Source organism: Oryzias latipes, chromosome 8, assembly GCF_053564925.1.
Source record: "Oryzias latipes strain Hd-rR chromosome 8, Olatipes_Hd-rR_3.1".
Taxonomy (NCBI): domain Eukaryota; kingdom Metazoa; phylum Chordata; class Actinopteri; order Beloniformes; family Adrianichthyidae; genus Oryzias; species Oryzias latipes.
Genome location: NC_136244.1, coordinates 19,684,050 through 19,710,791, shown reverse-complemented (window position 1 = coordinate 19,710,791; position 26,742 = coordinate 19,684,050). Strand labels below are relative to the sequence as shown.

At 40.8% G+C, this 26,742-nt stretch overlaps 2 protein-coding genes across 8 annotated transcripts; one reads left to right on the top strand and one right to left on the bottom strand.

Moving 5' to 3' along the window:
- Positions 1-399: 399 nt before the first annotated feature.
- dock6 (dedicator of cytokinesis 6) lies at positions 400-24,458 on the bottom strand. 7 transcript variants are annotated; one of them, XM_011478024.4, is made up of 50 exons: positions 24,223-24,458; positions 22,670-22,757; positions 20,637-20,812; positions 20,376-20,444; positions 20,147-20,273; positions 19,604-19,816; positions 18,834-18,919; positions 18,675-18,741; positions 18,277-18,426; positions 18,125-18,205; positions 17,805-17,961; positions 17,566-17,696; positions 16,266-16,359; positions 16,016-16,178; positions 13,307-13,424; positions 12,718-12,788; positions 12,488-12,626; positions 12,011-12,112; positions 11,820-11,906; positions 11,327-11,558; positions 10,998-11,162; positions 10,734-10,909; positions 10,092-10,193; positions 9,682-9,768; positions 9,039-9,134; positions 8,816-8,956; positions 8,486-8,599; positions 8,219-8,389; positions 7,978-8,117; positions 7,686-7,855; positions 7,449-7,594; positions 7,023-7,205; positions 6,435-6,561; positions 6,268-6,355; positions 6,054-6,150; positions 5,827-5,961; positions 5,111-5,263; positions 4,811-4,969; positions 4,612-4,712; positions 4,329-4,521; positions 4,090-4,233; positions 3,835-3,966; positions 3,719-3,733; positions 3,307-3,432; positions 3,136-3,225; positions 2,818-3,054; positions 2,604-2,747; positions 2,354-2,460; positions 2,085-2,258; positions 400-1,467 (listed from the first exon to the last, which is right to left on the bottom strand). In XM_011478024.4, exons 1-50 carry the CDS (start codon positions 24,270-24,272, stop codon positions 1,425-1,427), a joined length of 6,357 nt encoding a protein of 2,118 aa, XP_011476326.1. In that variant the 5' UTR covers positions 24,273-24,458; the 3' UTR covers positions 400-1,424. The 7 variants fall into 7 exon arrangements, with proteins under 7 accessions (XP_011476326.1, XP_011476328.1, XP_078807832.1 ...); XM_011478026.4 differs by having other exon boundaries at positions 6,268-6,352; XM_078951706.1 differs by lacking the exon at positions 24,223-24,458 and adding an exon at positions 24,140-24,158.
- Positions 14,020-15,485, top strand: angptl8 (angiopoietin like 8). The gene is made up of 4 exons (XM_078951708.1): positions 14,020-14,470; positions 14,776-14,925; positions 15,005-15,115; positions 15,205-15,485. The coding sequence occupies exons 1-4, from the start codon at positions 14,165-14,167 to the stop codon at positions 15,226-15,228; spliced, it is 591 nt and encodes a 196-aa protein (XP_078807834.1). The 5' UTR covers positions 14,020-14,164; the 3' UTR covers positions 15,229-15,485.
- Positions 24,459-26,742: the final 2,284 nt, after the last annotated feature.

The following is a 26,742-nucleotide window of genomic DNA, read 5'->3' as shown; positions in this document are numbered from 1 at the left end:
AGTTCCTGAGCTCAAGTTATAGTCAAAAAGTTTGATTTAAGGTATCTGACATTTTTTCTGTTTGATGTTATATTAAATTCAAAAATGTTTTCTTATGATGTTCTTGTTTTTCCAAAAACTATTAGAAATAAATCCTCAGAGCATCTTCTATTATGAATAGTTTGTCAAATTGTTTCATTTTTCAAACATCTAAAAGAATCTGCAGGCAAAAGAATAAGGCAAACAGTAATATATTTGAGCTGAAACAAGTAAATTCAATTCAGTATTTGAAGGTTTGGGCATGGATTCAAAGTTTAAACTGCAACAATAATCACAAGCTGTTTCCATGTGAATCCCATCAGTGACACTGATATCTGAATGTGTCATCAGGATGTAGATGAATTACCACACATACAGCGGTTCGGTCTCGAACCAGGTTTGTTTTAATAAAAGACAGTGTAAATAAATAAAAAAGTAAAAAAAGAACATTTCTTTTACTTTGTAAAATAACAAAAGTTTAGTGGTGTTACTGTGCCGTAGTTTGGTTTACAATAGTGCAATCGGATAGATACAGCAGTTAAAAAATAATGCAAATATTCAACATGCACAAAACATTTGGAGTGCTTCGTTTTTGTAGATTACCTACAGACAAACAGTTGCCGATAATAAATCCCACAGCTTTAACAAGTTCAAGCCAGAACTTCAGTGATAAATGTTTGACGTGACTGCTGTTTTTTAGTTTCACAGTTATATATATGTACAAAAAAAAAGACTTTTCAGCCCATTTGTTTTAACTTTTGCCCTTATTAGAAAACCACGAGGTCAGCAACTCACAAAAGAAGCCAACAACACCCTACTTTGTACTACAAATGAGGAATGCTCAGATAAAAGTTACAACTTCAAGGAGGAGGAATGTCAGATATTTGGTCTGCTGACAATAAAATAAAACAAAACAAAAAAAATTGGACTAACTATTAAGGGCAATAGCCTAAAAAAAAAACATCAAAGAACATCTTGCAAACAGATTGAAAAAAGAAATGCAACTCAAATTAATTTGACAGTAAATGTTTGGTGTTGCACTCTGATAAAAACTCAAGTTAAAGCCAAGATCCAGCTCAGAGAGATTACTTTGGGTCTTCTCAGAGTGGATTACTTTGGAAAGCTTTAGCTTTTTTTTTTTTTTTTGAACGCAGCCTCTTAGGAACTTCGTTTCAAGTGACAATGTTTACCAGGCAGATAAGCTTCCAGTATAAACAGTTGAGATTTTTTCCTACAGAGTTAACAGTGGTGGTGATGGGGGAGACAGTACAGCAGGGGAAAGAGGTGACAACTAGCTGTGTGTGTGTGTGTGTCTGTAACAGTTGGTGTGCAGGGCAGCTGGGAGGGGGAGCAGACGGTTGGAGTCGGTGGTTGTTGCTCTGCGCAGTTTCCCAGTTTGGTGCAGATCAACAGTCGACTCTTCGGAAGCTGGACCTGCTGCCCGAGTTCCTGCAGGAGAGACGGCCAGAATGATGAGTGTGAAGGACTGAATGTTTGCAACACAGATGCAGCTCATATTTAAGAGGTTAACATCAAGTTTAAACACGTTTTAAATGTTAAAATATGACACAGGTGCTTTTGACTTAAGTTTAAAGACCCACTCCAATGAAAATTGTGTTTTGGTTGACAGATTGTAAACAGAGAGCTCACAGTAACAGGTAAAAAAAAAAAAGAACTCAGAGGTGACTTTCTAAGGAACTCCTGTTGCTCTGCAGAAACTATGTCTGAAAAAAACAACCTAGGTTTTATTATTTAGGCTATAAAAATAAATATCATAACTAAAAGACCACTGAGAACGCTTTAAAAATAGCTAAAATGTGATCGGAGTGGGACTTTAAGAGAGGAGGTTTTGCAGTGCAAACTCAAATTTCAGCCAAAAGTGGAAAAAACAAAAAACTAAATTAAATAGTTTTAATTGAGTTCGATGGTATTAGTCTGTAGGTGGAATTGTGATAAGCTTGGTTTAATGTTGTTTTTGTGTAGCTGTTAAAGAAGCAGCATGAGGTCATTTCTTGCTCCCAGTGTGGAGGCGTGTGAGTGTGTGTGTGTTTTATGTCTTGAGTTACAGTTGCAATTGAGTGCTCTGAGCTGGCAGGGGTCTGTACAGCTGGGGGATCTTGCGGTTGATGAGAGGACTCAAAGCCTCTTTCAGTTTATTGTAGTTCCTCTCCAGCTCTCGTTGGTACTCTCTCTGGTCCGGACCAATCAGGGTTTTATTCTTCTTCAAGGCATCTTCACACCTGCACGAAAAATAGCCCAGGAGGTTGGGATATTTGAGATCTGCCGCTTTTGTTTGAAAAGCAATCTGTGCCGCAGGTGTGGAGTGTGTCGTCACCTCTTGGTGAAGTCTTTAAAGCAGAGCCGCAGTTTGTTGTGATGGCGATAAAGCTTTGGGTCATCAGGAATGTCGGAGAGAAAGACCTGCGCCACCTCGAGGGGGCCCTGTCGGAGGGAAAACGGTTACACATTTGCTGAGGAATGTTTATCACTACTTAAAACAGTGACTCAGACTACAAGCACTTCTTATTGTAATTAATACTCCAGAGGCAGACATGAGTTCTTCAATCTTCAAAAAGCGTCAGAACCTGGTTGACAGTCGTGCCCACACAGCCCTGCAGAACCATCTGTAGCATCTTAGAGTCTGCAGGGTCTTGATTTGTGGCAAAGGCGAGCTCCTGAGTCTTCTTCTGCATGTCCTCAATTGCCACCTCAATAGGGACCAGAATAATCTGCAGATGACAGGAGGGTGATTTGACATTGCATTTAATAAGACGTGATCACGGCAGAGCGGGGACCCACCTCCTCCTTGTGGATAACGTTGATGCGAGTCTTTATGTAGGGGAAGGCATGAGATGTTGTCAAGATGGTTTTGCGTTTGTACTGCTCATGCAGGTCGCCGTGGGCGCGGCCATCCAGGGTGAAGGGAGTGCAGTACATGAAAGTACGCAGGTTGTAGTTCTTGTCAAAGTAGGTGATCCTCTCCTTTAGCTCGTATGTGTCAAAGTAAGGCTCCACATAGGTGATCTGGAGGTAGGCCTGCAACAACCAATAGATTTGTTACACATTTTATAACATTTAACTGTTATTTTCACTCTTAAAATAGACATGTCTAATTACTTTGTTGGGATCCAGTTTGTTTCTGTCCACAGGGCTGGAATCCTTGATTATTTCAACCACATCGTCTCCAAATCTGGTTGAGTAAAACTCCTGTGCAAAACACACAGTCACTATGAAGCAAAACAAGTTCTCATAATTCACAGATGCCACATCTATGTCACATCAACGTGCCTCAAGTCTGTGTGAAATCTCAGCTAATTTGGTGATGGAAGGCTCCTTGTAGACAAACTCTTGCTCTTCCAAGTCTCCAAAGTGTGAGCCATAGAAGCCCACTCGAAAGTAGGTGCCAAACATTCTCTAAGAACTGCAGACAGGAAAAAAATGGAAGCAATTAAAAAAAAAAAAAAAAAAAGAGTGGAGCAAAGAGAAATGGAAACAGTTTGAACGTGATGCAACTTTTAAACACCAGCATGAAAGTGTTTTGCACAACTCACCAGAAATATGTTGTGAAAGACGCAGAAGATGAGGAGAAAAAAAAAACAAAAACAGAAAGAGGCAATGGGGAAAATAAGAAACGTTATTCTTAAATGAACCTATTCAACTTTATTGTGGAATTTTTCAATGTTTTAAATGAAGCTGTTACCTCCCATCCAGAGCTCTGCAGCAGACAGGAAGACAAACAGAATTAAAAGCAGATTAAGTACATTTGCTCACAAACACTGGTTGTTTGCAGTTGATCTTAGGTTCAAGCTGACTAACTTGGTTGCAGACTTTATTGAAGGCCTCCTGCAGCTTTCCATGGACAGTTGCCAGCTTTTTGAAGTCTTTGTTAGCTTCATGGATGGGGAGCAGAATCTTGTACACTTCATTAATGGCCTCATACATGGCACCCTGCACATATTAAGATAACAAGACATGATTTGTACTCATCACTCAATCACACAGCTATCTTTCAGTTGTGTTAATGCTGTAACCTAACACTGTCCCCGTGCATTCAGAGAATATGAGCCATACCATGTTAAATGAAGCAGCTGCCTGCTCCAAGAGGCCCACCAAGCCAGACTCGCTGAAATACTTCCCGGCACAAATGCCCTCCTCCTCTGGGGACAGAACGTCATCTGATACTGCGGACTCCTCTAATATGTTGGATGAAATATTCTGTGAGAAAAACAGAGAAAAACATTAACATTTGCTCATGAATTCTTCGTAAATAGAATTATTGAAACTTTTCGTAATGAAGCGCATAAACCAACCTGAAATGTAACACAGCCTATAGGCAGGTAGCGGCAGTCTTCCAGCATGTTCAGGTATTCTGCCACCAGGGCTGCACTGTGAACCAGACAATGGGCGGCCTCAGCGTGGTTCCCTCTCTCCGAGTGTTTCCCCGCCATGTTCTGCAGCCACGTCAGGCGCAGGTCAGGCGAGTTCTGGTAGCCTTTGGCAATCCTGAAAAATTTCAGTCAGTTTCAATCCTGAAAGTCTTTCTTTAAACAACTTTTTAACTTTTTTTGCTGTTGCTCGTGATCTTCTCTGTACCTGTACATGAGATCAATGAGCATTTCAGGATCCTGCTGATGTTCTTTCATTTTCACAGTGTCAGTGAGAATCATGTGCAAGTTGAACACCAAATCCTTGACCTGAAGTTTTTGATTAAACATCACAATGGTGAGGTCTCTTCTACTGCAAAAAGATTCAGAGATTAATCCAAGAAAAAGTAGAGTTCGGTGACACACACCTGGTCTGGGAAAGGTGTGTCACGCAGGTCAACATCCTCTTCTGCGTACATCAATATTGTCTTTAGTGACCGACGAAGATGATCCTCGTTAAAGTTCTGCGACGTTCCCACCAACGAGGACAGAGACATGGTGACCTGCATCTTCACTCGAGCAAAGTTCTGAAGCAGAGCCAGAAAAAAAAACAGAACCGAGACAGAAAATGAGGAGTGTTTGTGGAAGTATGTTATGAAGGAAGCATTTTTTTAAATATCCTAAACAAGATAATCAGAATTGAATAGCACAATAAGGTTTAAACGTACATTTCCAATCTCAAAGTTTTGCCTCATGAGTAAGTAAAGAGAAGCTGAGGCGTGACTTCTGGCAGAGGCCACACTGCTGCTGCAGTGTCGCAGGAGACGCAGGCACAAGTCTGCACAAAGTTCCGTCTCCTCCTCGAACAGCATCTCTGGAAACTGCAAAATAAAATTAAAAAAGAAACATTATTTCCTTACATCCAATAAACTACTTAAAAACAGACAAACTCTGAATCCACAAAAATTATCTCTTTCTTGCAATTAAAGACCCAATCTGATGAAAATAGTGTTTTTAACAGAAAATTTGGCTTAAGATTAAATTACTGAGTACCGGTATTTCTTTATTTAAATTGTTGTGAACCAGGAGCAGATGAAAAAAATGCTGTTTGAAAAAGAGCTTATTGGTGACGTAGAAAATATGCTGGGCGGGCCACAAGCTTCCTGCTCTGAGCTCTCAGCAATGGGTAGGGGAAGGGATGGAGGGGTTCCTCCGCTTCAACAGTCTCGCCCACAGCTCAAAGGTGAATTTCTAATAAACTACTACTATTTCTAATTAAGTAATACTAGGAAACAACACAATTTTTTTAAATTTTGGCTAAAAACAGCGTAATCATATTTAAAAAAACACTGGGACCGCTTTTAAAATAGGCCAAAAGATAATCAGTGTGGATCTTTAAATCACAGCTAAAGAATAAATCTAACTTTACAGAGACTGCTCTTACTTTGAAAACCAGAGCTCTCTGTGTAGTAAAGCAATGCTGCAGAAAGAGGGCACTCTGGTTTCCTGCCATACTGTGGAGAAGCACTCGCAGCACGCCCCCCAGAACGCTCTCCTTAGACTCTGATGCAACCACCGTCTGAAAGAGGAGAGAGGTCAAAAACTCCACCCAGGGAATTTTAGAAAAATGAAAAAAAAATGTAGTTAATGATTGAAAAGCATAATTCTTACCTTTACTATAATCTCTAGTGTGTCCAGAACTATCAGAGAAGCTTCAGTAGCCAAGTTTCCATCCACCACAGACTCCTGTTCCATGTCAGCCTTACTCCTATTATTACCATTAGAATCACATGATAACAATTTAACTCAAAAACGTACTATTATTAGTTAGTTTATGTTTGATTACGTTGCTAATAATTTAAACCTAGGTACTGTAGAAACATACTTGTCGACTCTGTCTGCGTTTTGTCTCCAGAGAGTGACATTCTTTCTCCACCTAACACTCTCATGGCTCCCATAAGGACTTCTTTCTGCTAGAACAGGCACATCTTCATAAATCCGTCACATGTTCGCAAGTACAGAAAAAAGGGATGTTTTTGTCATGCAGTTTACCTCTGCAGCGGCGGACCATTTCTTGTCGAGCTCCAATGGTGCCGAGAATGGCTTCTTCCAGGCGGGCCTTCATGTCCTGAGACTTTTTAAACGTCAGGCTGTTAATCCTCTGCAGAGTTTTCTTCCCCTAAAACACAAAATGTGATGATAAAAAGAGGCGCATTTAAAGCTCATTTGACTTTTTTTTTGTTCATTTTGGGTAGCAGTTATTAACAGCAGCCAAAGTAATACAAATAATAATATTAATTTATTAATAGAAGTAAATCAAATCAAAGAAAAATAATAAAAATTCCTGAACGTCACTGATTTGAATTTGAAAATAATTGAAAAAGACTGTAAAAGTTAAATATAGGCTGCATCAGCTGTGTGAAATGTAAACATATTTACTCAGCTGATGCAATGGTTACCATCCAGCCTACACTTATGAACATGGAAACAAGTCAGGGCATGCTGTTCCAGACTGCACTGATCCAAACCAAATTGCAGAATTTTATGGAAAACTTGTTTTGAATCCGTCAAATGTCATCCCATGATGGTGTAAGGTTGGCGAAATACCCCCTTGCCTATGACGGTATACGCTTTTTATACCTTGTATTCAAAGCAGGAGACGCAGAGGTGCAGCAGGTCCAACAAGCGGGTGATTTGCAGGACGGACAAATTAGACACCCAACGTTCAAGAAGAGCAGCATCTGCGTTCTTCATCACCCACAGGAAACACACCAGCAGCGTCCTGCTGCACTCAGCTGACAGAGAGCTGGACTGCCGCCCAGCCTGATAAAGACAAACACACAAACTCTATGCCAATTTCTGCGGCAGACCTGAACAAAATGACTCTTTATCGAATAAGAAATGGACAGAAAACCACCTACAGGCAAACATGGAAAGAATACAAATGCTTTTGGAGATGATTGTCTGTCAAAGTGAAGCAGCAGCTTCCTACACAAGAGACCCATCTGTGACCCTTCAGTCTGCAGGGCCCCGGGGAGCAGTGTGACCCCTGCCTCTATCACTTACCACTGAGGGGAGTGCAAATGGGTTCACTTTGGCATGCGGCAGAGGGGAACCCGCAATTGCCATAGCAACAGACTGACTGATAGTGCTGTTACTGTCTGGGTCAGCATTATCGGCGTGGGCATGGCGAGCCCACGCAGGCGAAGAGTCTGCAAGAAACAGGAAAAGTAGTCAGTATTTCTGCAAATAAAATAAAAATATTCTTGATGCCATAGAAGCTGCACGACTTTTTATGCTAACCGCAGAAGTCATGGAGCTGATGCAGCGACTCCAGGACGATGGGGATGAGAGGCAGGTACAGCTGAGCAACGTGGGCTTTGACCTGAGGGTCTTTGTAACGAGGATCCGCGTCATGGCTGCACAAGAGGGAGTGAATAGCACTGATGGCCTTTTTATGTAGGAAGAACACCCTGTGGAAGAGAAAAAATGTGTCATACTGAATGTTTTATTGGGTATTTTTGGGTATTTTTCTTAGGTATTTCTAACCGAGCAGCATTCTGAACAGCATTTGTAAAATACACCCAGTACCCACCCTTCACCCTCAAGGTCAAGAATGAGAGACAACTCAGTGAGCAGCAGGCCAGACAGGAAGTGCTGCTGACGAAAGGGGAATGACAAATCAAACATGGTGGCCACACCCTGGTCCTGCAACAAACTGGAAAAGGCTGAACTCTATAAAGAAAGATAGAAAAAAATCGTTTGCGATTATCCAACTTTTACTGATTGTAGCATGCAGTTTAAGACTAAATGCGTTCCCCAGCTTGCTTTGGTACCTGTGAGGTGGTGGAGGAGGTGGAAGGAGAAGGGGACGCTGGAGGGCTCAGGGTGGAACAGGGTAGGTTGAGGATGACATAATGCTCATGGCTGCAGATTATTCGCGTGAAATCTATTCTTAAGGCATTCAGGGAGCTGGGATTCTGGGCCGTCTGAAGCTTGTTGGCAATCTGTTGTATGCAAAAGGGTGTAGAAAACATTAAAATGAAAGTGAAGCACCGAGTTGCTTGGAATTAAAACAGACTGATGAGGAAGTGAATGCACACCTGTTTGTGGTAGGTGCGAATGAGGTTGAACACAAAGCCCCGGTCCAGTAACGACAGCAGGTCATTGAGAAAGAAGGCGAGGCTGCTGTTCAGCCTCTCCACCAGCTCCACATCCTAATGGAGAGTTTCAAGGAGAATATGAATTTGCATTTTAGAAAAATAGCATACAAAGTCATCAAAATTGGGGCAAAAATGTCTGAATCAATCAAAGAAACTCAATCCCTGGAAAGGGAAATTAACAGCACTTTTCTTTGTCTTGTGTTGTTCAAAAATCCCAAAATATTGCTGATGAACAGCACGGCATTCTCAAAAACGATGCCATATCTTTACCTTGTGGTATCGGCTTGCAATGTCTGCGCTGACAGCACACACCAGTGCTGCAATGTCATCGACGAAGCGATCAGGAAACCGCTGGCGTCTGGGTGTTTCCAGCTTAGACGTCAGAAATAAGTGATGAGCCATGCTCTTGGTCTGCAGATTGAAAACAAAAATGAAAATGTGAAAAAGATGGAAACATTTCAGAGCTACTGAATATTTCCAAGAGTTAACTGACCATCAGCTGGAAGAAAAACCAAGCCTGCTGCAGCGACGCCTCCCTCACGGTGCTGGTACTCACCACCCACTGTAAGGCCAGCTCTTCATGAAGCAGCTAAACATGAAACAGTGCATTCATTTTGCAAGTAATCATTTAAAAAAATCCAATCATCTTTTGATCTATTGTAAAAGCTTTCCCAGAGGTCTTTTGTTTATGATAATGATGTTTTTTTTAGCCTAAATCAAATGAAATAGGACATAGTTTCTGCAGAGTGGTAGTAGCTCATTAGAAATTTGCCTCCGAGTTATGATCTTAATTTTCTTATTACCGGTACTTGACAAAAATAATAGGAAACAGAAGAATGTCACAAGATCGTGGTAAAAACACCAAAAATACATTTTTTTTTTTTTTATCAGAGTGGGTCTTTTAGAAGACATATGAGATCTCGGTTCTAAAATTTAAATTAGACAACTTTAATTAGTTACATTTTTTTAATAAATTCCAGTACCAATATATTTCTAAGACAGTCAAATTTCAATAAAAGCTTTAAATCAAAGACAAAAAAAAACAGATTTGAATAACCTTGTGAGAGTCATGGCATAAATATGTGTTAGTCTGCTACAAAGAGTGTCACATCTACAGTCTGTTGAAGTAGTTTTACCTTCTTAGTAAGTTGCCTTGCAGGAACTGAAAACAAGGCCACGCTGTCCAAAAAGGCAGACATGCGATTGCAGCTGAGGTCGCTTGCCTGACATGAAGTGATGGTGAGGTGAACACAGAGATGACAGTGATGTGAAAATGAGTGGATGGGAACTGGTGGGTGGAGAGAGGACGTCTACGACCTCCCAGGAGTGCAAGGCTGGTAAGAAATCTAACAAGCCGCAGGCAGAGCTTCTGTCAATCAATCACTACATATTAGGCTTGTTAGACAGCGAAGAGAAATGTGTTTGGAGCCATGGAGAAGATGAAGCGAGTGATTAAATGATGCGACAGGTTGGATGAAGCAAGCACCAGAGTGCATTGAAGATGGTTAAAAGCAGATGAAGCGAAGGAGGAAGAAGGACTTGGCACCTGCTTGAGCTCGCAGCTGGAGTTGGGGTTCCGGCGTAGAACAGATCTGGAGCCCCCAGGGGCGTAAGCAGAGTTCACCCAGGAATGGGAGCGGTCAATGCCCTGCCACGAGCCACCAGGCGCACACACAAAGCACACACGGAAACATAGAGCCGCAGGAGGCAAGAACACAGTGAGAAAGGGGAGGAAGTAACCACACGAGATTTCAACAGGAATGAACCAAAAACCAAAAAAAAAAAAACAATCAACACAAAAAAGGGTTATAACAACTGAGGACAAAATAAAATTAAGAAAATAGCAGGTTGGGATACACACATATCAAGGGGGACTAGAAAACAAAAGGAAAAGAGGCGAAGAGCAGAATTGCACTTAAGCATAGAGAAACCAATCAAGTTTATGGAATCTGCTCTGAAACATCAAAGCAGTTTAGTTAAATCAAGATACATCCATAAATTATAAAACCATATTAAAAGAATACTTTTTGTTCTAAAAAAAAAAATCAGCAGAAACATTTGTATTAATGTAAACAGGACAAATAAGCAAACAACCACAAGTCACGACCAAAAATCTACAAAAATGTATACATTTCCACATGCTAAAATGCTCTATAGTTAATTTGAACAGTTTTGAAGGCGTGTTTACCTTGTTTCCTATAATCCTTTGGACTTCTTCGTCAGGGGAAACGGGTGTGGTGGCCAGGTCAGGGTTAGAGTTGCTTATACTCTTAGAGCGGGACAGGAAGAGGTTGCTCGGTCGGCCCGTTGCTCGGGAAATTGTAGCATACTGAACAGGCATCTCATAAGACTGCGAGGCGCCAGCTTTTTAGTAAAGACATAGAACGTGGATGTAAGACCACAAATGTGAACAAACCTTAATTTAAGAACAAAGAGGGTGGGTCCACCTCACCTCCCGGTGGCATGGTGGGCTCAGCAGTGGGCAGACGGAAGCAGTAATGGATGTAAGACGCTAGCAGGTTGTTGCGCCCATGCAGGTCTTGGTTTCCCTCCAGGTTTTTGTGGATCTGATTGACCAACAAGGCCATTGCTTCAAAGGCAGGTCGGCCAAGGTTCACTGCAGATGATGGAATGATCAGCACAAGGTAGACTTTACCACACATTACTTGTCTACATTGGCCAAAGCCCAGCATCATTTAGCAACAGCTATTCAAACGCCAGCAATTTGTGAGCAAAAGGACAGAAATTGTCACGCAGCAAGAATATTTGACGTTTGCTCACCAATTTGTCCTGCAATGACGGGAGGGTATACGATGAGCTGAATAAGTTTGTTGAGAAGTTGATGCAAAAACCGGATGCAGGTGTCCAGCAGAGCCCCCTTCAGTGCAGCCATGCTGGCCTTAAGCTCCCCCTCCATGTTAGCCTCGGTTATGATCACGTCTTTGAGGCGAAAAGGGAAGGAGTACTCCTCCAAAACATACACCAGGGTGAAGAACTTATCCAAGTGGGGGTCCTAAGGGAACATCCGCAACGTTTACAAGTCGAACTAGCTCAGCTTTCACAGATCTGATAACCAAAGACATTTGTGGATTCTACATTAGAATCGGAGAATAGATGGAACGGAGGCTTATAAATGAAACAGCTACAAGTGTTTAAATCACGTTAGTTAGGATTATGAGCAAAAATGACTAAATTCACACCTCTGGCAGCTTTTAAATCAGGGAAAAAAATCCCACTAAACCTCAGCATTATTCTCATGTATGGGTGAACTTACCTGAGTGTGAACTGAAGAAGCTGCTATCACCTCAACATTAAACACTCCTTTGTGATTATCCACCCACTTCATCCCTGGGAGCTGAACCTGCCATGAATAAATACCCAGCTGTTTCACACCAAGACGCATCGCAAAGGAAGAGGCCACAGCAGAGAAATGTATACAGAGTGATTACAAAAAAAACAACTCACATCAGGGGTGAGCACAGAGTAGCTCGGTGGAGGCTTTTCCACTGACACAGGCAGACTGAATGAACCGGTGCGAAGCCTTCCATGCTGCATCAAAGGAATCCACTGAACACAAAAAAGGAAGACAATTAGTTTATAAATGAAATATTCTGAAGACCTTTTATGCCTTTTTTGGCACTTGAGCAGCATCATTAAAATTTAAAATGGGACAATTTTTCTAGAATTTTTTAGGGTTCCTAGAATTTTTTACAAGCTAAATTTAAGTCTTTTAAAACTCATTTTATGGCCATTTGAAAAAAATATTTGTATCCGTATTTTTAAACCAATATGTGAACCTGAGTAAGCAGATTTTAAATTGAATTTTTCTTGGTTTAGAGGTGAAGGTAAAGCAGGAGGTAAGCAGCTTTGTTGCAGCCCCCTCTCAGTCTCTCTCCATAGCACAACCACTTTAAAAGGGATCCCGGTTTTGAGCGTACTCACAGTGTAGCCCACAGGGGTCTCCAAAGGAGTGTTCTGTTTGGGTTGGCAGCTGATGTGATAGAACGTGAACAGTAGGTGGTGATTGTCTGTCAGATTGGCAGGAATCTTCATCTTGGTTTCTTCATAAAACTCAGGAGACCTTTTCAGGAACAGTTAAACAAGGTCTCAGTTAAAAAAAAGAAGTAAAAGAAAAGCTAAATGAAGCAAGCAGAGAGTCTTTTGAGCCTTACTTGTTATGGTAGATGACAGGAGTGTAGGTTTCTGTCAGGAACTCGGCACAACTCGACTTTCCAAAGATAACCTGATCAACAACAAATTGTAAGCCCTCTTGCATGTTTTGGATTTTATTATCAACAATATACACATACCACAAAAAAAGCTAATAATAAATTATGACAAAACCATGAAAAACTACTGAACTTTCTATTAAAAACATGTCACTTTTAATGTCGCTCTCTGATAGAAATCATGTTTTTAACATGTTCTTGTGGTGTTTTTTTGATGATGGAGGAGAACTATTAAGAGAAAAAAGTCTTAAAATTGAATTTCTGTGTATTTCTAAAGAACTACTCCGGCTCTGCAGAAACCATGTGCTAGAAAACGACACGTTTTTTTTTAAATTTAGGTTAAAAACGGCATAATCCTAACTAAAGGACCACTGGGAACGTTTTTAAAACAAGCTCAAAAGATGATGGGAGTGGGATTTTAACCACATTCTTTTCAGAGTAGATAACGCCTCACATGGAGCTTTGTGATTGAGATTTCATCATCCTCCAACACAGCAGTTATGTCTCCTGCCTGTCCTTGACCGTTACTCACAGGTAAAGCTTGGCTGGGGTCCTCTCCAGCCATGAACTGAACCTTCACAGCAATGTTCCTCACTGACCCCTGGCGACTGTTGAAGTTCACACTTTGTGGGTAAACATACAGCAAATTCCTGTATTTAAAAAAAAAAAAAAACAGGAACAGGATTTAGTGAATGCAAAACCATAAAGAAATTTGAGTTTTGTTTTTCTATATTGAAAAAGTGCAATTTTACACGAGATAAATAATTGTGTGCAAACATGGGAGGAGTTTACACATAATGAATCCAATCAGCAAACACCACTCTGACTTCAGTCCAAGTCAAACTGCAGAGGTAACTATTGTTCAGATTTTGCAACGACTGATTTCCATCACGTATCCTGGGGAGTTGACTCTTCTTGTAGGGTTTTTTTTTTTTTTTACTTCACATGTTGGTATGCAGATCGTTGCTAAACATTGTGTTTGTCTTAAACAAACAGCAGTCTATACATTTTTTTGGTGTGCACATTGAAAGTTTATGACCTAAATGACAAATTTAGAAACATGCAAGTTAACCTTCACAAAAAGGTCATTGGGAAAAAAGGTCACAGAGCTTGAGTCCATGTACTGCAGCCGTGATCGAACCATTGCAGAGCTAATATTTTACCGTGTGTTGCAAATCCTGAGTCGCTATAAAAGGAGTGTGAGTAGCTCTCGCTTGCATTATCCAATAGCAGATTACGCTTCTGCTCTGCTACTGCAAATGGGAGTTGTACGGATGCCGTTTCAAAGTTTGTGTCAAATTTACATCAAATCCTTGTTGTGAGGAGCAGAAAAAGAAATCCAAATAAGCCTAAATCTGCTCTGTCATCTGAGTGGGAGACAATCATCAAGATGATCTGGAGCTTCGGTCTGTTTTGCCTGGTGGCAGGTTTAGGAGCAGTCCATGCAGGTCCCATCAGAAGCCCGGGCAAGTTAGAGGAGAAAACTGCCCCTCAGGAAGAAGTCAACGTACTCATGTTTGGTGTCATACAACTGAGTGAATCGCTTAACTATGTTTATGAAACCACCGGAGCTAAGATAGAAAGGATCAACCGGGCTTTGAAGAACCATGAAGGCACTCTCCAAAAGCTGGGGAAGCAGGCCGAGCTGGCTGCAGAGGTGGAGAAGCAGATGAAAGAAGTGATACAGTTACTGCAGGTAAGATAGCACTAAAATATGTCAACAGTGAATTCCTGTGTGAAGCTGTATTGTTGCAAGATAGAAGAAAAAAAACAGAGGAGAACAGAAAGGTTGAAGGCAGTGAGTGTAGGAAGTTTCCATCAGAGTGAACTTCTGCAGACATAACAAGGCACCTCTTCTGTGACTCCAAAAACTGTCCGCATGACACCCTGTTCTTACTGATAACACCTCAATCCAACTGCGTTCTTTTGAAAATATTAATGATTCCATTCTTAATATAAAGAGACAGATCATAATAATAAAGGTGAATGTATTTTTGACAGGTCCAGATGTACCAGGACCAAGCCCAGACCCAGAAGGCTAAAGAGCAGCTGAACAGCTTACAAAGAGACGAGGAAGAATTAAAGACCAAAGTACAGAGGCTGGAGATGTTCATCAACAATCACGCACCAACCAGCATCAAGGAGCTGCAGGTAACGGAAAGCTGAAGCTCTCCAAGTCCCCATCGTGAGAACTGTGAAGAGCAGCCACTGAATAACTGTATTCCTTTAGGAGAGAGCACATATGCACTCCAACATGCTGAAAGGTTTACAGCTCCTAAACCAAATGCATAAAGAAAACATCGATACTCAAAATGAGCAGCTCTCCAAACTGGAGACCATGGTGAGATGTGTTTAAGATCCCAAAAGTTAACAGAAAATTAGGACTTCTTTTTCTTTTACTAATTTTACTTTTGTACATCTTCTTTGCAGAGTGGAGTTGTGCAGGAATCCTAAATGGTTTCACAAAGTCACCGCTGCTCTGAAAGAGAAACGTCTGATTTAATGTCAGATCCCTGACGTCACTCCAGTCACTTCCAAACCTTTTTGTTTTGAGGGCTAGAAATGCTTTCTGTTAGAATCCAATATTCATTTCTTGCGCATTTCTTGTGTGGCTCTTGTTTTTTTTCTTTTTCTTAATATATTATAACTTAACCCTTTTCAAGATTTTTTTTAAGATATGTTAAATTATTAAAAGATTTTGTCTCAAAAAATATTGTCTGGTCTTTCTTTACACATACTCAAAAAGCACAATTTTTTTTTTTAAGTCAAAGCTTTTCAAAATGTAAACAACGTTTTATAAATAAGCACAAAAAAACTGCTAATAGGGTAAGAAAATGGGTTTACCAAGAATTTTTATTTTAAGAAGAAAATTCTAGTCACCAAGACATGTTTTCTTAAACTAAGATTATTTTTTTAATTTGCTATTAAAAATTTTCTTGATAAGATTATTTTTCTTGCAAAACAAAATAAGAATATTTTTTTGGAACAAGGAAATTAGTTTCTTAAGATTCTATTTTTGCAGTGCAAATGCGCATGGTTTATATTTAATGAACAACATGTTATAATTTAAGTTAGAATTGAATAATTTCTATTTCCAGAAAATAAAAAATAGTCTGCCTCCGTCCAAAATCAATAGGCGTACATGTGTTGGCTCACGCGCCCAGAGAGTGGATGGATGTTTGTTTTTGCGGGTCAGGTTACAGATTGTGCGTGCGTGCACCACTGAGCATGCAGTGCTCACCTGTAGGTGGTGTGTGGCGTGTAGACGTATCGAGCAGGGAACTCCAGCACCTCTTTGGTGGGACGCACACGTGGATCTGGATAAGGTTTCACGTGAAGCAGCTCCGGTGACAGACAGTAATGAGGAGAGTCCGGCGCTGGAGAAATGTCGATTTTCAGCTTAGCTGAGGGAGAAACAAACGCTTCATAAACAACCCACAACCAAAAAGCTTTTCAGTTTTTACATCATCCGAATGTGACGACATGTTTACCTGTCACGGGCCTCAGCCGTCGCAGAACAGAGGACGGTCTGCGCATATCTGCCAGAAACTTATACAGATCTTCATCACTAAGTCGATCTCCTTCCTGTTTATGCACAAACAGAAGCAGAGTTAGTGCACACTTTCTTCACCTTTTGTGATTAAACTTGATTCTAGACTGATCAATTCTGCAAAAAAACAAACAAAAATAAAAGCTGTAGGATACAAGCTAAAGCAAACTATCAACATAAATATTGGGATTTTTAAGTTTACCAGCCAGTGATAAATTCAGCATATAGCAACGACTGAACTTTGGTGCTTTTAGTGTAGAGCTTTAACTGTAAAAATGTTCTGCTGGTTAGTATTTTATTTTAGAATAAGCTTTGTTAAACAAAATACATCAAATATTGATGCTAAAGAATAAAAGCTTTTTGCTAATGTTCAGAGTAATGAGTGGAGATTGAAATAAGAATCAAATTACCATATAACTATTTTTTAGACAACGAAATTCATTAAAATAAAAATAAAAATTCCTGACAGAAACCTGAATAAACAATTTTAAAACATTACTTTTCAGGAGTCACTACTGAATCAATTTTTTAGTACAAAAAAACTAAACAAAAAAAAAAACATTCCACTGACAGATATTGGGCAATTTTTCTAATATTTTTTACCTGTTTTAAGCACTTGGAATCATTTAATAGAAATGCAACTTTTCTTTTACTTAATATTTCACAAAAAAACAACATGGCAAAAAAGAAAAATTGATTTCATGTGTGTGTAAATAGATATATGCTTTCATTGAAAAAAATCAATTTTGATGAACATATTTGCCTAACAGTATTAATTAGAACAAAAACAGGATTTAAATTATAAACTGAGCAATTCTGCTCCTTCTGCAGAAAGCAGCAACGTGCTGCTCTGGGATTATGAGTCATTTTAAACAAGAACACAAACTGGTTTGAAGTCAGGCAATCCATGAAGAAAAGAAAAGCACTGGAGTATCCAGAAACCTTGACACTGATCTGCTAATATAGTATATTAGCTAAATTACAGAGTTTTAAGGCTTTTTCTAACATGGTGGGTTAGTTTGTTGTTTGTACTGATTTTCTTGAGCATTAAAGGATACAAACCATCTTTTGTAGTGTTAAATGTAAGAATTTAAAATCTTGATCTGGGGTTATTTTTGTTAAAATCTAAACAAAAATCTCCAGAATTTTATGATTTGAAGGGAAATACTAACTTCAGTAATGAAGTAGGGGATTTTTATGTCCCAATCTGGAAATGTCTCACACACTGAAGTTAGACTGACCTGCTTGAAGAAGTTAGTTACTGTAAGGGTCGCTGGACGAAAGGTGGCAAAGTTACACATCTCGTCCCCGACGCTCATCCTCTCAAACCCTTTCTTCTTCTTTTCATTCCAGGTTCCATGGCTCTTTCGTTCTAGGAAAGAGACGATATGTCAGAGGAGGCTTGTGTTGGTGCAGCTCTGCCAGACAGGAATATGAAATATGTCAAGTCAACAGCAAACATGCTTGTAAATTGAGATACCAGAGTCAGAGTCTGGATCCGACCGATCCAGACCTCCCGCGCTGCTGAAAATATTGAAGAGGTGAATAGCCGTCCAGGCAAAAGGCATGCGGAAACGTCCAAGGCGGCTACACGACTGTTCTGCCTGAAGACGAAGCTTCTCCAGCTTTTCTTTATTCTGCAGCAGAAAAAAGTCAGCGTTACTTTATCCCTAGCAAAATCTTACATCTCAAACAGGATGGAAAACTTCTCTGACAACAACCTAACATGCTTTTGAATAACACAGAGTGTAATCAAGCTGAAGGTGAGGAGCATCTGACAACACATTTCTGTTTCTGTACCTTAGAGGAGTCTGATTCTTTCATAACCATGTAGGGTTCAGAGCATTCTCCGATATCTCCTTGCTGAAGGACTTTTTCAAGCTGAAACAGAATTCAAGGTGATCATTTGTAACAACAGTAACTAATAATTACGGGCCGGCAATTTTCTGTACCTTAATGACCAAAAAAATATCAGCAGAGGGGTACGTGATGGAGAAGATTGCAGAGCGGGCCAGGGTGGATATGGCAACCTGAGGCGTGTGAGGCTTAAGCATCCCCTTCATCTGATCCGAGTTTAGGTCAAAGTAAAAATTCTCAGAGATCTGCCGGAGAGTGGGAGACAGTGAAGGGTTGTGGATGGAAAACCAGTAATGGAAATGTAGATCAGAGGGTTTTAATTGAGTTTTGACTCAATGATCTGAACTGCAAAACCACTTAGACCTTTTTGAATTGAGGCTAATTCATTTAGTCAAGTATGGGCTCAGCATTATGTAAGTGGCTGTTAAGTGCTGAGTGTAAGAATAGTGAAACTAAAATAATTTGAAAAAAGACACACAAACACACAAAATACCTTTTTCTTTTCCTTGACATCATAAAGAGCTAGAGAACCAAATATCGGTTCAATTTCAATTTCAAACCTGCAAAATAAACATAATTTATTCCCTGATAGACAGATTTTACAGAATTGGAAACAGAAATGTCATCCAGGGTTTTCCAACTGGTTTCTTACTTCAGGCTCAGACACTTGACCAGGATCCTCTGACCACAGTGTTCTTTGGGTGCTTCGGGTAGAGAGCATCTCTCTACTGCTTCATCCTGCCACACAAAAAACACAGCAACAGCTCAAGCTAACATTGACTCAGATGTCATGGTAACATAGTGGTAGAGGGAAAAAATCTGCACACAGATGTAAGGACTGGTAGAGACGGCTAAAGGAACATTGAAAATTAAACGATTCAATCAACGTGGATGGATTTGCAGACATTGAATTTCACAGCTTGGGAACATTTAGTACAGTTCGCCTGACGTGGGCACATGGCAACAGCATACTACGTCAACCAGTCTAATCAACTTACAAAAAGATTGCTTTTGAGAGACTGTTGTGTGTTTAATCTTGTTAATCGCTTTTTCATATGCACGTCAGACCAAGAATCAGTCACCATTCAAGCTGCTCTTTCGTTCTGAACGTAAGTGTTTGCAATCAGATAAAAGGTAGTTTGGCACAGATTTTGGCATAGTTTGTTTGCAGTGTAACAGATTATCCTTTGATGAGACAAGCAAAAACACTACCAGATTGACCGAATTATGCTTTTATTTTGCAGCTAACTGTACAACACCAGAAACATGATGTCTTATTTTGTTTTTGATGATTACACAACATGTTTTTTGCCGGCCACATGGATGTTTGCTCAGTTTCTCCTAGTGGGCCGCTCTCCAAATAAATGACTAAGTGACTGCATTTATCTTTTCTTTTTCTCCCTGAACTCTCTTAATCCAAACCTCATCAGGTGGAGGGTACAAGCCAAGCAGATCGCTGTGGCGCCCCTGCTGGCGTGCCTCTGTATTGTGACGGTCCATGTCGTCAGGGGCTGTCCGCTCCAGCACAGACGGGAGCAGCGCATCGGGGGAGGAGTTCTTCAGGTCAAAGATGCTGGAGGCCCAGCTGCCCCGAGGAGTCTCGTCTAGGCTCACGGACCGTCGCTTTGCATCATCCTGAATCACACGAGGGGGGGGGGGGTTGAGATTGTGTTTTCTTTAAAAGCAACACATGGACTAAACGAAGAACAATACGGTACAAATCCCCTTATTTTTAAATCGATTGAAAACTCTTCGTAAGGAGAACAAGTAAATGGGGAAGTTAGATCCACTAATTCAATAAAACGCTGACTAAAACACAACTCACTTTGCCCTTCCCACCATAATAGCAGGCCATCAACTCCATCCCTCTCTTAGCCCAGACAAGAAACAATCAAAGTGCTTCTGAGTGCTTTTAAACTTTCAGTCCATCGTGTGTTTAAGTGCCCGAACATCTGTAGCGTCTACCTGATCATCCTGGCGTTCAGCAACATCAGCCTCGTCCAGTTCAAAGGTCTGTTTGAGCAGCCCTCGCTGCCTGTCCTTCTGCCGCTCGGAGCTGTGAGGGCTGTGCATGGTGCTGAAGTGCTGGTATCTGCAGAGCATGTGGCACAGCCGCGGTAAGTGTTAACTGTGTGAAAACGCCGACAGAAAATAAGTGATGTGTTTAATTCTCTTGGTGGCAGCAACGACATACTTTCTTTGAATGATGAGCCAGTCGTCTGTGTAGACTGCCAAAGCATCTCTCACTCTGGAATCCAGGGTGCTACACAGAGAAACACATCAATAATTGAGGATGATATGAAGATATGAAAGAAGAAAGACCTTTGTTCTCATCTCTAATCGTGTTTGTCCTTTGCTAGAGCGAGTCTAATGCTCTGTTTGATCAAGTAAAAACCACAGAGCGACTGTGAGTTTAATTCTTTGGGATGAATTCATTTGCAGCATTTGGACTCACTCCTCTTCAGGCATAGGGGGCTCCAGTGTTGTGCACTCCTTTTCCAGCTGGAGGAGCTCCAGGTCATCCTGGGGGAACTCCATTAGCTGTCTGAGGGGGCCGGGCTCCACCCCAGGAGCGTGACTGCTCACATATTCCTCAAAGTCCACAGGCTCCACGACCTCCGTCAGGGGCAACTGTCAGCCAGAATTATTACACTGTTACACACCCAGAACTACAACACGACAATCATAGGCGAGTGTAATCTGATCAGCCGGATCGGAGAGATTAACACACTGTGAGAAGAATGTGTGCCATTATTCTAGACCAGAGTGAGCTATCAAAGATTCATGCGATGATAGAAAGAAAACAGGATTGAAAGGCAAAAGTAGATCGTTCCAATGTTTTTTTTGGCCTGATGAATTTATTAAAACAAACTTATATATTTAGAAGCATTTATTAAAGTGATTTATTATACATTTTTAGCAGGCAGCCTTTTCCCAGTTTACAATTATTATCTGTCGGAAAGATGGATATTTTGGGGAATTTTATTTAGTTATTAAAAATCAGGACAATAACTTTTGACACAGTTCCACAAAGCTGTGACTGGGTTTCACCAAACGTAATTTTGGATAGGTTGTATTGAATCCTACTGGTTGGTAATTCACGAACTGATTTTAAAGTCATTAAAAAAGGTTTTTATACCTCTCAGCTTAGAGATTTTGCTGCATTAAATTTACGGACACACCAGCCATGTGACCCTCACATTAAACCCATTCCTAAACCTTCATTTAGCCCATGGTGTTCACATTGGACAAGCAAGGAGAGGCCGCTTCTTCTCCCTTTTCTAATGTTTACTAGCGCATGTCCGCCGCCTACAGTTGGAAGCAGCTTAGTGCAAAATGTTGTAGTGGTGCAAATCTCGTAAATCTTGTTTCAGGCTTTTTCTTCCACAGCTTTATTCCGATATATGAAAGACTTGGCGTCATCCAACAGCAATTATTAAGTTCGGTTCCATCGCGAATTAAGAGGGACGCCATCCACTTTAGGGTTGGTGTCAACCATCGGGATGGACGATGATATCGTTGGGGGGGGGGGGGGGGGTAATTTTTCGTTCTTATGAAATTGCTATTCGTTATTTTACTTTATTACTTTATTTATTTTATTACCCAACTAATGACTCATCTGCGATGATCCAGTATAAACTGAGGGAAGTGACTTTAACAAAAAAAGTAACAAACAAAATAGAAAAGAAGTAGTCCGCTCCCGCACACCGGCAGAGTGCAGACTTACAGCTTTGTGTTTGATGGGAAGGGGGGGGGGGGTGCTTTCTTACATGAGCGGTATGTGTGGGAGATTTAGGACTTCTAATCCGACCATTGATCCGATCAAGATATTTTGCACATGTAACCGCGGCTTATGGTGTCGACTCGCAACGTGGCATCACGATGGTGTCTCTCCATCGGGATGTCACTCACTCATCACCGTCCATCGGCACAACCCTAATCCATTTGTCACTACCAAATTTCGAGTCCCTGATTGGTGAAAGTTCAACCTGGTTTAACTGGCAATGTGCGTTCAATGGCCACATGTTTGGTACATAGAGCCCGAAAATGGTTGTAAAAACCTGCGTAGCTACCTGTGAATGTGAGAGAATGTGAAACACATATTTATATAAGAGTTTTTGTTGGAAGTGGCCACTGGGACACGCTTTGCAGAGGGCAGTGTGAACATCGCTTTACTCAAAGGTCCCAGAATTTGCCATTAAAATCACTGGGCTTCTGGGTTAGCTTAAGGATTCAAATGATGACTCAACATAAGACATGCAACCTCAGCACTCCATTTACCCCAGCATTTTGAAAATAAACTTTCAGAAAATACTTCGATAACTGCCTTTAATTTAATAAAATAATCTGTTCTGGATGGTTTTCTTGATACCCAAGTAGAAAAATATTTCAGATGAACAAGAATAGGTATAAACTTTTTTTTTCATAAACGTGTAAAATTTGGTATTTTACACCTGAATACAAGTAATTGGCATTTGGGTGACTCACAGGGGGGTGTGGGCCACCTCGTTTCTTTGACAATTGAGGTGATCCATAGTCTCTGGTTACTTGTTTTCTTACTTCTGATGCAACCGTCCTAAAAAAAACAACAACAGGAAATCACCCACAAATAAAGTATTGATAAAGGTCAAATAAAAATACACATTTGTCCTATTGTAAAGACCTTAAACATATGTATAGCAAATGCTTTTTCTCTCCAAATTTCAGTTTCCCAAACTTTCTGGGAAGTGAGACATCATCTGCAGTAGCATGAGTCAGTGGTGTAGTTTTGGGAACATCTCTTTAATCTGCTGTAAGGCAACAGCTGTTCCAGACAAGGACTCAAAAAACTTTACAAAGAAGTGGTAAGCAGGCTTCCAGGACCAGGCACAGAGCCAGATCTCTGTCCCTGGCTCTTGCAAACCAATAGAAAACAGGAGGCTTAAAGACAAAGCAGAGAAGAAGAAAAAAAAAACTCCCTTGCAGAGACAGTGAGCAGCTGCTCTTTCAGATTCACGAACTGTCAGCTTCTCTCCTCAACACAGCTGCAAGGGCTTCAACAGTTCCACTATAATAGGAAAAACTCAATGTATGCACAGATATTGTTACAATAACGAAGTAGACCTAGTGCTAATGCTTCCCCAAATAGTATTAGATCAAATTGCCAAGATAAAACAATAAACTCTGCTTCACTGAGAAGCGGAACAGTGTGGTAGGCACTTGTGAGTGGAGTTCTCCACGCGTTCTTCTAAAACAGGAAAAAGGAAATCTATGGACTCCAAATGCAATGGCCAGAACGGCCTTTCCCACCCTTTCCTGCATCCGGAACAAAACAATGGTGTTGGACCCACATAAGGAGAAAACAATCTCAACAGAGGGGGGAATGAGGGTGTCCACTATAGGATGCAGCCTACAGCAGAGATTCAATAGCGCACTGTCCAGCAAGAGCTGCTTAGGAAACACATGACAGCCCTATGATTTACTTTGTTTTAGCCTCTTAGGAAGCCATAATTAGGCTTATTAATAAAACTATACACTTGTGTGAACTTGTTAGTTTGCTATATATAAAAATTGCAAACATAACAGTCTTATTAAACCCAATGCTGAGACTCTAAGTCTTACTTTAAATTTTGTTTTGTTTTATTAGGAGAAGAACCAGTTTGTAACATGTGCAAACAAGTTGCTATGGGCTGTTCACATGATAGCTACAACTATTTTTTCTCTACAGTTTATAACCGAAAACAAAACGTCAAAAATAGTTAAAACAAGCTGCGCATTGCATGCTGGTTCTGTGTTTCTGAACTGGCTCGTCACAACAATGCACGGCATAACAATAACGTCGGGTAAACAGTAAATAAATAGAAAAAACATCAAGAACAGTTGCAATAATAACTTTAAAACACACTTTCATTATATAAAAGCATTCTTTAAAATGGAACGTCTCAAATGTAGTGTACCACGCTACAAATCCTAGCATACTCTGTGTGTACACTCGGTCCAGTAGGTCACTTCGATGCACTTGCGCGCGCGTCTGTTAAGCCGTACTTCTGCCGCTTTCTCACCGGCTGATTTTATGAGCAAACGCTCTTCTGTCGCTCGCCGTCGATGTCATGTCTTCCACCCATGAAAATAAAGTCTTCAAAGTCTATCTGAAAGTGATTCGCCTCATTCCCTTCTGGTGCTGGCCGGGATGCAGACTTCTTCCTTCTCCACTCCAGGGCTAGACAAGGATCTCCCTCCTTGTTCCTCCTAGCGGTCGGGAGCTGAACATGGCTAACGGTAAGCTAGCACTACATCCGGTGACACTTCACAATAAAATACAATTATTTTTCTCAGGATGCCTAATCATGCTTTTAATCAACTCCGTTTTTATCAGCTTTGTTTTTGCATCGAGTATATTTAACATATACACTCGTAAATTAGTATTTCCTGGGTCAGTGTAGTTTCTAAATGTTTGAGAATTTGTCACTTCCTTTCTGCTCCTGTCATTCTTTAATGCGAGTTTGACACAGTTATACCTGGTTTAGTTCTCTGTTAAATTCAGGAAGAAACCTCACCTGACCGGTTTAGAGAAACCTAACAGTATTGCGTTTCAACCTCATTATGCGTTTTACGGGTTTCACTTCAGTTTAAAGGTTAGGGAAGTGTACAAAAGTAGCTTAAAAGAATTAACATAAAGGGGATTTCTTCAGTTTGGATACTTGACTTTGTCACTTTCACTATTTTTTATCTAAACACAGGAGCACAAAGCGAGTTTATAACTTATTAACTGTCAGCAAATGTATTTATTCATTCATGCGAATTTTCTTTCTTACACACCTGATCTGAAAAATACAAACCAGCATGTCATACCAATTTATGACCAGCAGATGGTGCAGTTTACCATGAATGTAATTTGGGAAAGGGCCTCGCCTTATTTTTTAACTAATCTGACCTCTTCTCGGATGATAAAATGTATCTTTAGAAAGATTTACTTAATGCACCTAAGGGGTACCCGTAATAAATTAATATATTTGGAAAACCCACTAAACTAACCAAGAAAACCAATAACACATGTACACAAACAAATATAGAGATGTTTAAAATGTACACAAGAACGGGCCTGTAACTGTTGTTTTTGAGCAAATTAGGGATGTCATTGACAATATCTTATCACTGAAGTGGGGGACTAGTCATCGTGCAGTAATGGCAGGTCTACATCTCACTTTGTCCTACCAGCAATCACTCCAAACCCCCATGCCTCCTATGGGGAGACTATAAAGCCACTCAGATTACTGCATCCCAACTCTGCCATCCCCCTCTCTCCTTCTTCCCTGCAGTCGTCCTTATTCAGCACCCTGGAGAGCTGCTGCAGGTACTCCACTGTCCTCTGTGAGATGGCTGATGAATAGCATGAATTGCAAAGGAGAAATGTGGAAAACGAGAAGGGAAAATTTAACCTTGCGCGACAGAGGCTTGGCTGAAGCCGACCAAGGACAGATATGTCTGGGATGTGTGTTTATGCATGGAACAGCACTCGAAGACGCATCAGAGCTTGCAGCGGGCGTGAGTCTGGCCTGAAGAAACTGTTAATGAAAATAAATGGAGATGCTGCCTGCCATCTCCTCCTCCCTATGCAGGCACGTTTCCACCACACAGCAGAAAATCCTTTTTTTTCTGCTTTTTACAATCCCTTTAATTTATTGTTTTGTTATCTATGAATTATCTACTAGTCTTCTTTCAAAGTTAATTTACATCTTAACAAAAAACAGTAAAGTTACTGTTAAAAATTGCTTCATAGTGTTTAAGATTTACTAAGCTAAAAGGTTGTTTTTGGAAGGGGACTGCAGCAACTTTGCCTCGTAGGAAAGTGGGCTGAACACGTCTGCTTTATCCCTCTGTCCACACCTTCCATGCTTGCTTTTTTGCTTTTCTGTTCGTTGAATCCTTTCAAATCCTGGATCGGCACTATTGTTTGAGCGCCCAGCCCCCCACGTCAGCGAGAGCCCCCCTACCACCACGACCATCACTGCTGTGTAACCAAGGAACAAAAGAGAGAGTGTCAGACACCACCCACTAGATCTCTTTCACACCAGAGCCCCCACCTCATTTCCAGATGGGGTTGCCTTTTTTCAGGGTTTCTCTCAACCCCAAGAGTCCTTCAAAATGCCCCCCCCCCACCCGCACTCTCCCCCCCCCCCCCCCCCCCCCCGTTCCTCCCTCTGGAGCTCACTACTCAGCTGCCCGTCATCCACCTGCTCTGCTGCCACGCGCCCATGGCCAGGGCATGTCCCCTCTCCGCCCCACCCCACAAGGGAGTCTTTTTAAATGCATTTACTTCTTTTGTTTATTTTTTCTGAAAAAATTCTAGAAGCAAAAATGTACACAATCTTAATCATTTCATGTATAAGAAAGAAAATATTTTAAAATTAATTTGCAGCGACCGTCAGTTTTGGTTGTTTGGCTGAAATTTGCTATTAATAATGCAAATTCCAATCTGCATTTCAGAGTTTTGGTCAATACAAAAGGCAGGCAGATGCTCATTTGTTTTTATTTCACAATGCATTAACACGTAGCAACTTTAGGGGACTCTCTGCCTCAAC

Bases quoted from the DNA above. Each gene is read 5' to 3' on its own strand.
- angptl8 (XM_078951708.1), top strand. From the start codon at position 14,165: ATGATCTGGAGCTTCGGTCTGTTTTGCCTGGTGGCAGGTTTAGGAGCA. The intron at 14,471-14,775 runs GTAAGATAGCAC...TATTTTTGACAG, and splicing joins AAGTGATACAGTTACTGCAG to GTCCAGATGTACCAGGACCA. The intron at 14,926-15,004 runs GTAACGGAAAGC...GTATTCCTTTAG, and splicing joins CCAGCATCAAGGAGCTGCAG to GAGAGAGCACATATGCACTC.
- dock6 (XM_011478024.4), bottom strand. From the start codon at position 24,272: ATGACATCGACGGCGAGCGACAGAAGAGCGTTTGCTCATAAAATCAGC. The intron at 13,425-16,015 runs GTGAGCACTGCA...TTTTAAATACAG, and splicing joins ACGCCACACACCACCTACAG to GAATTTGCTGTATGTTTACC. The intron at 7,206-7,448 runs GTAAGTGATAGA...TGTCTTTATCAG, and splicing joins CATTTGCACTCCCCTCAGTG to GCTGGGCGGCAGTCCAGCTC.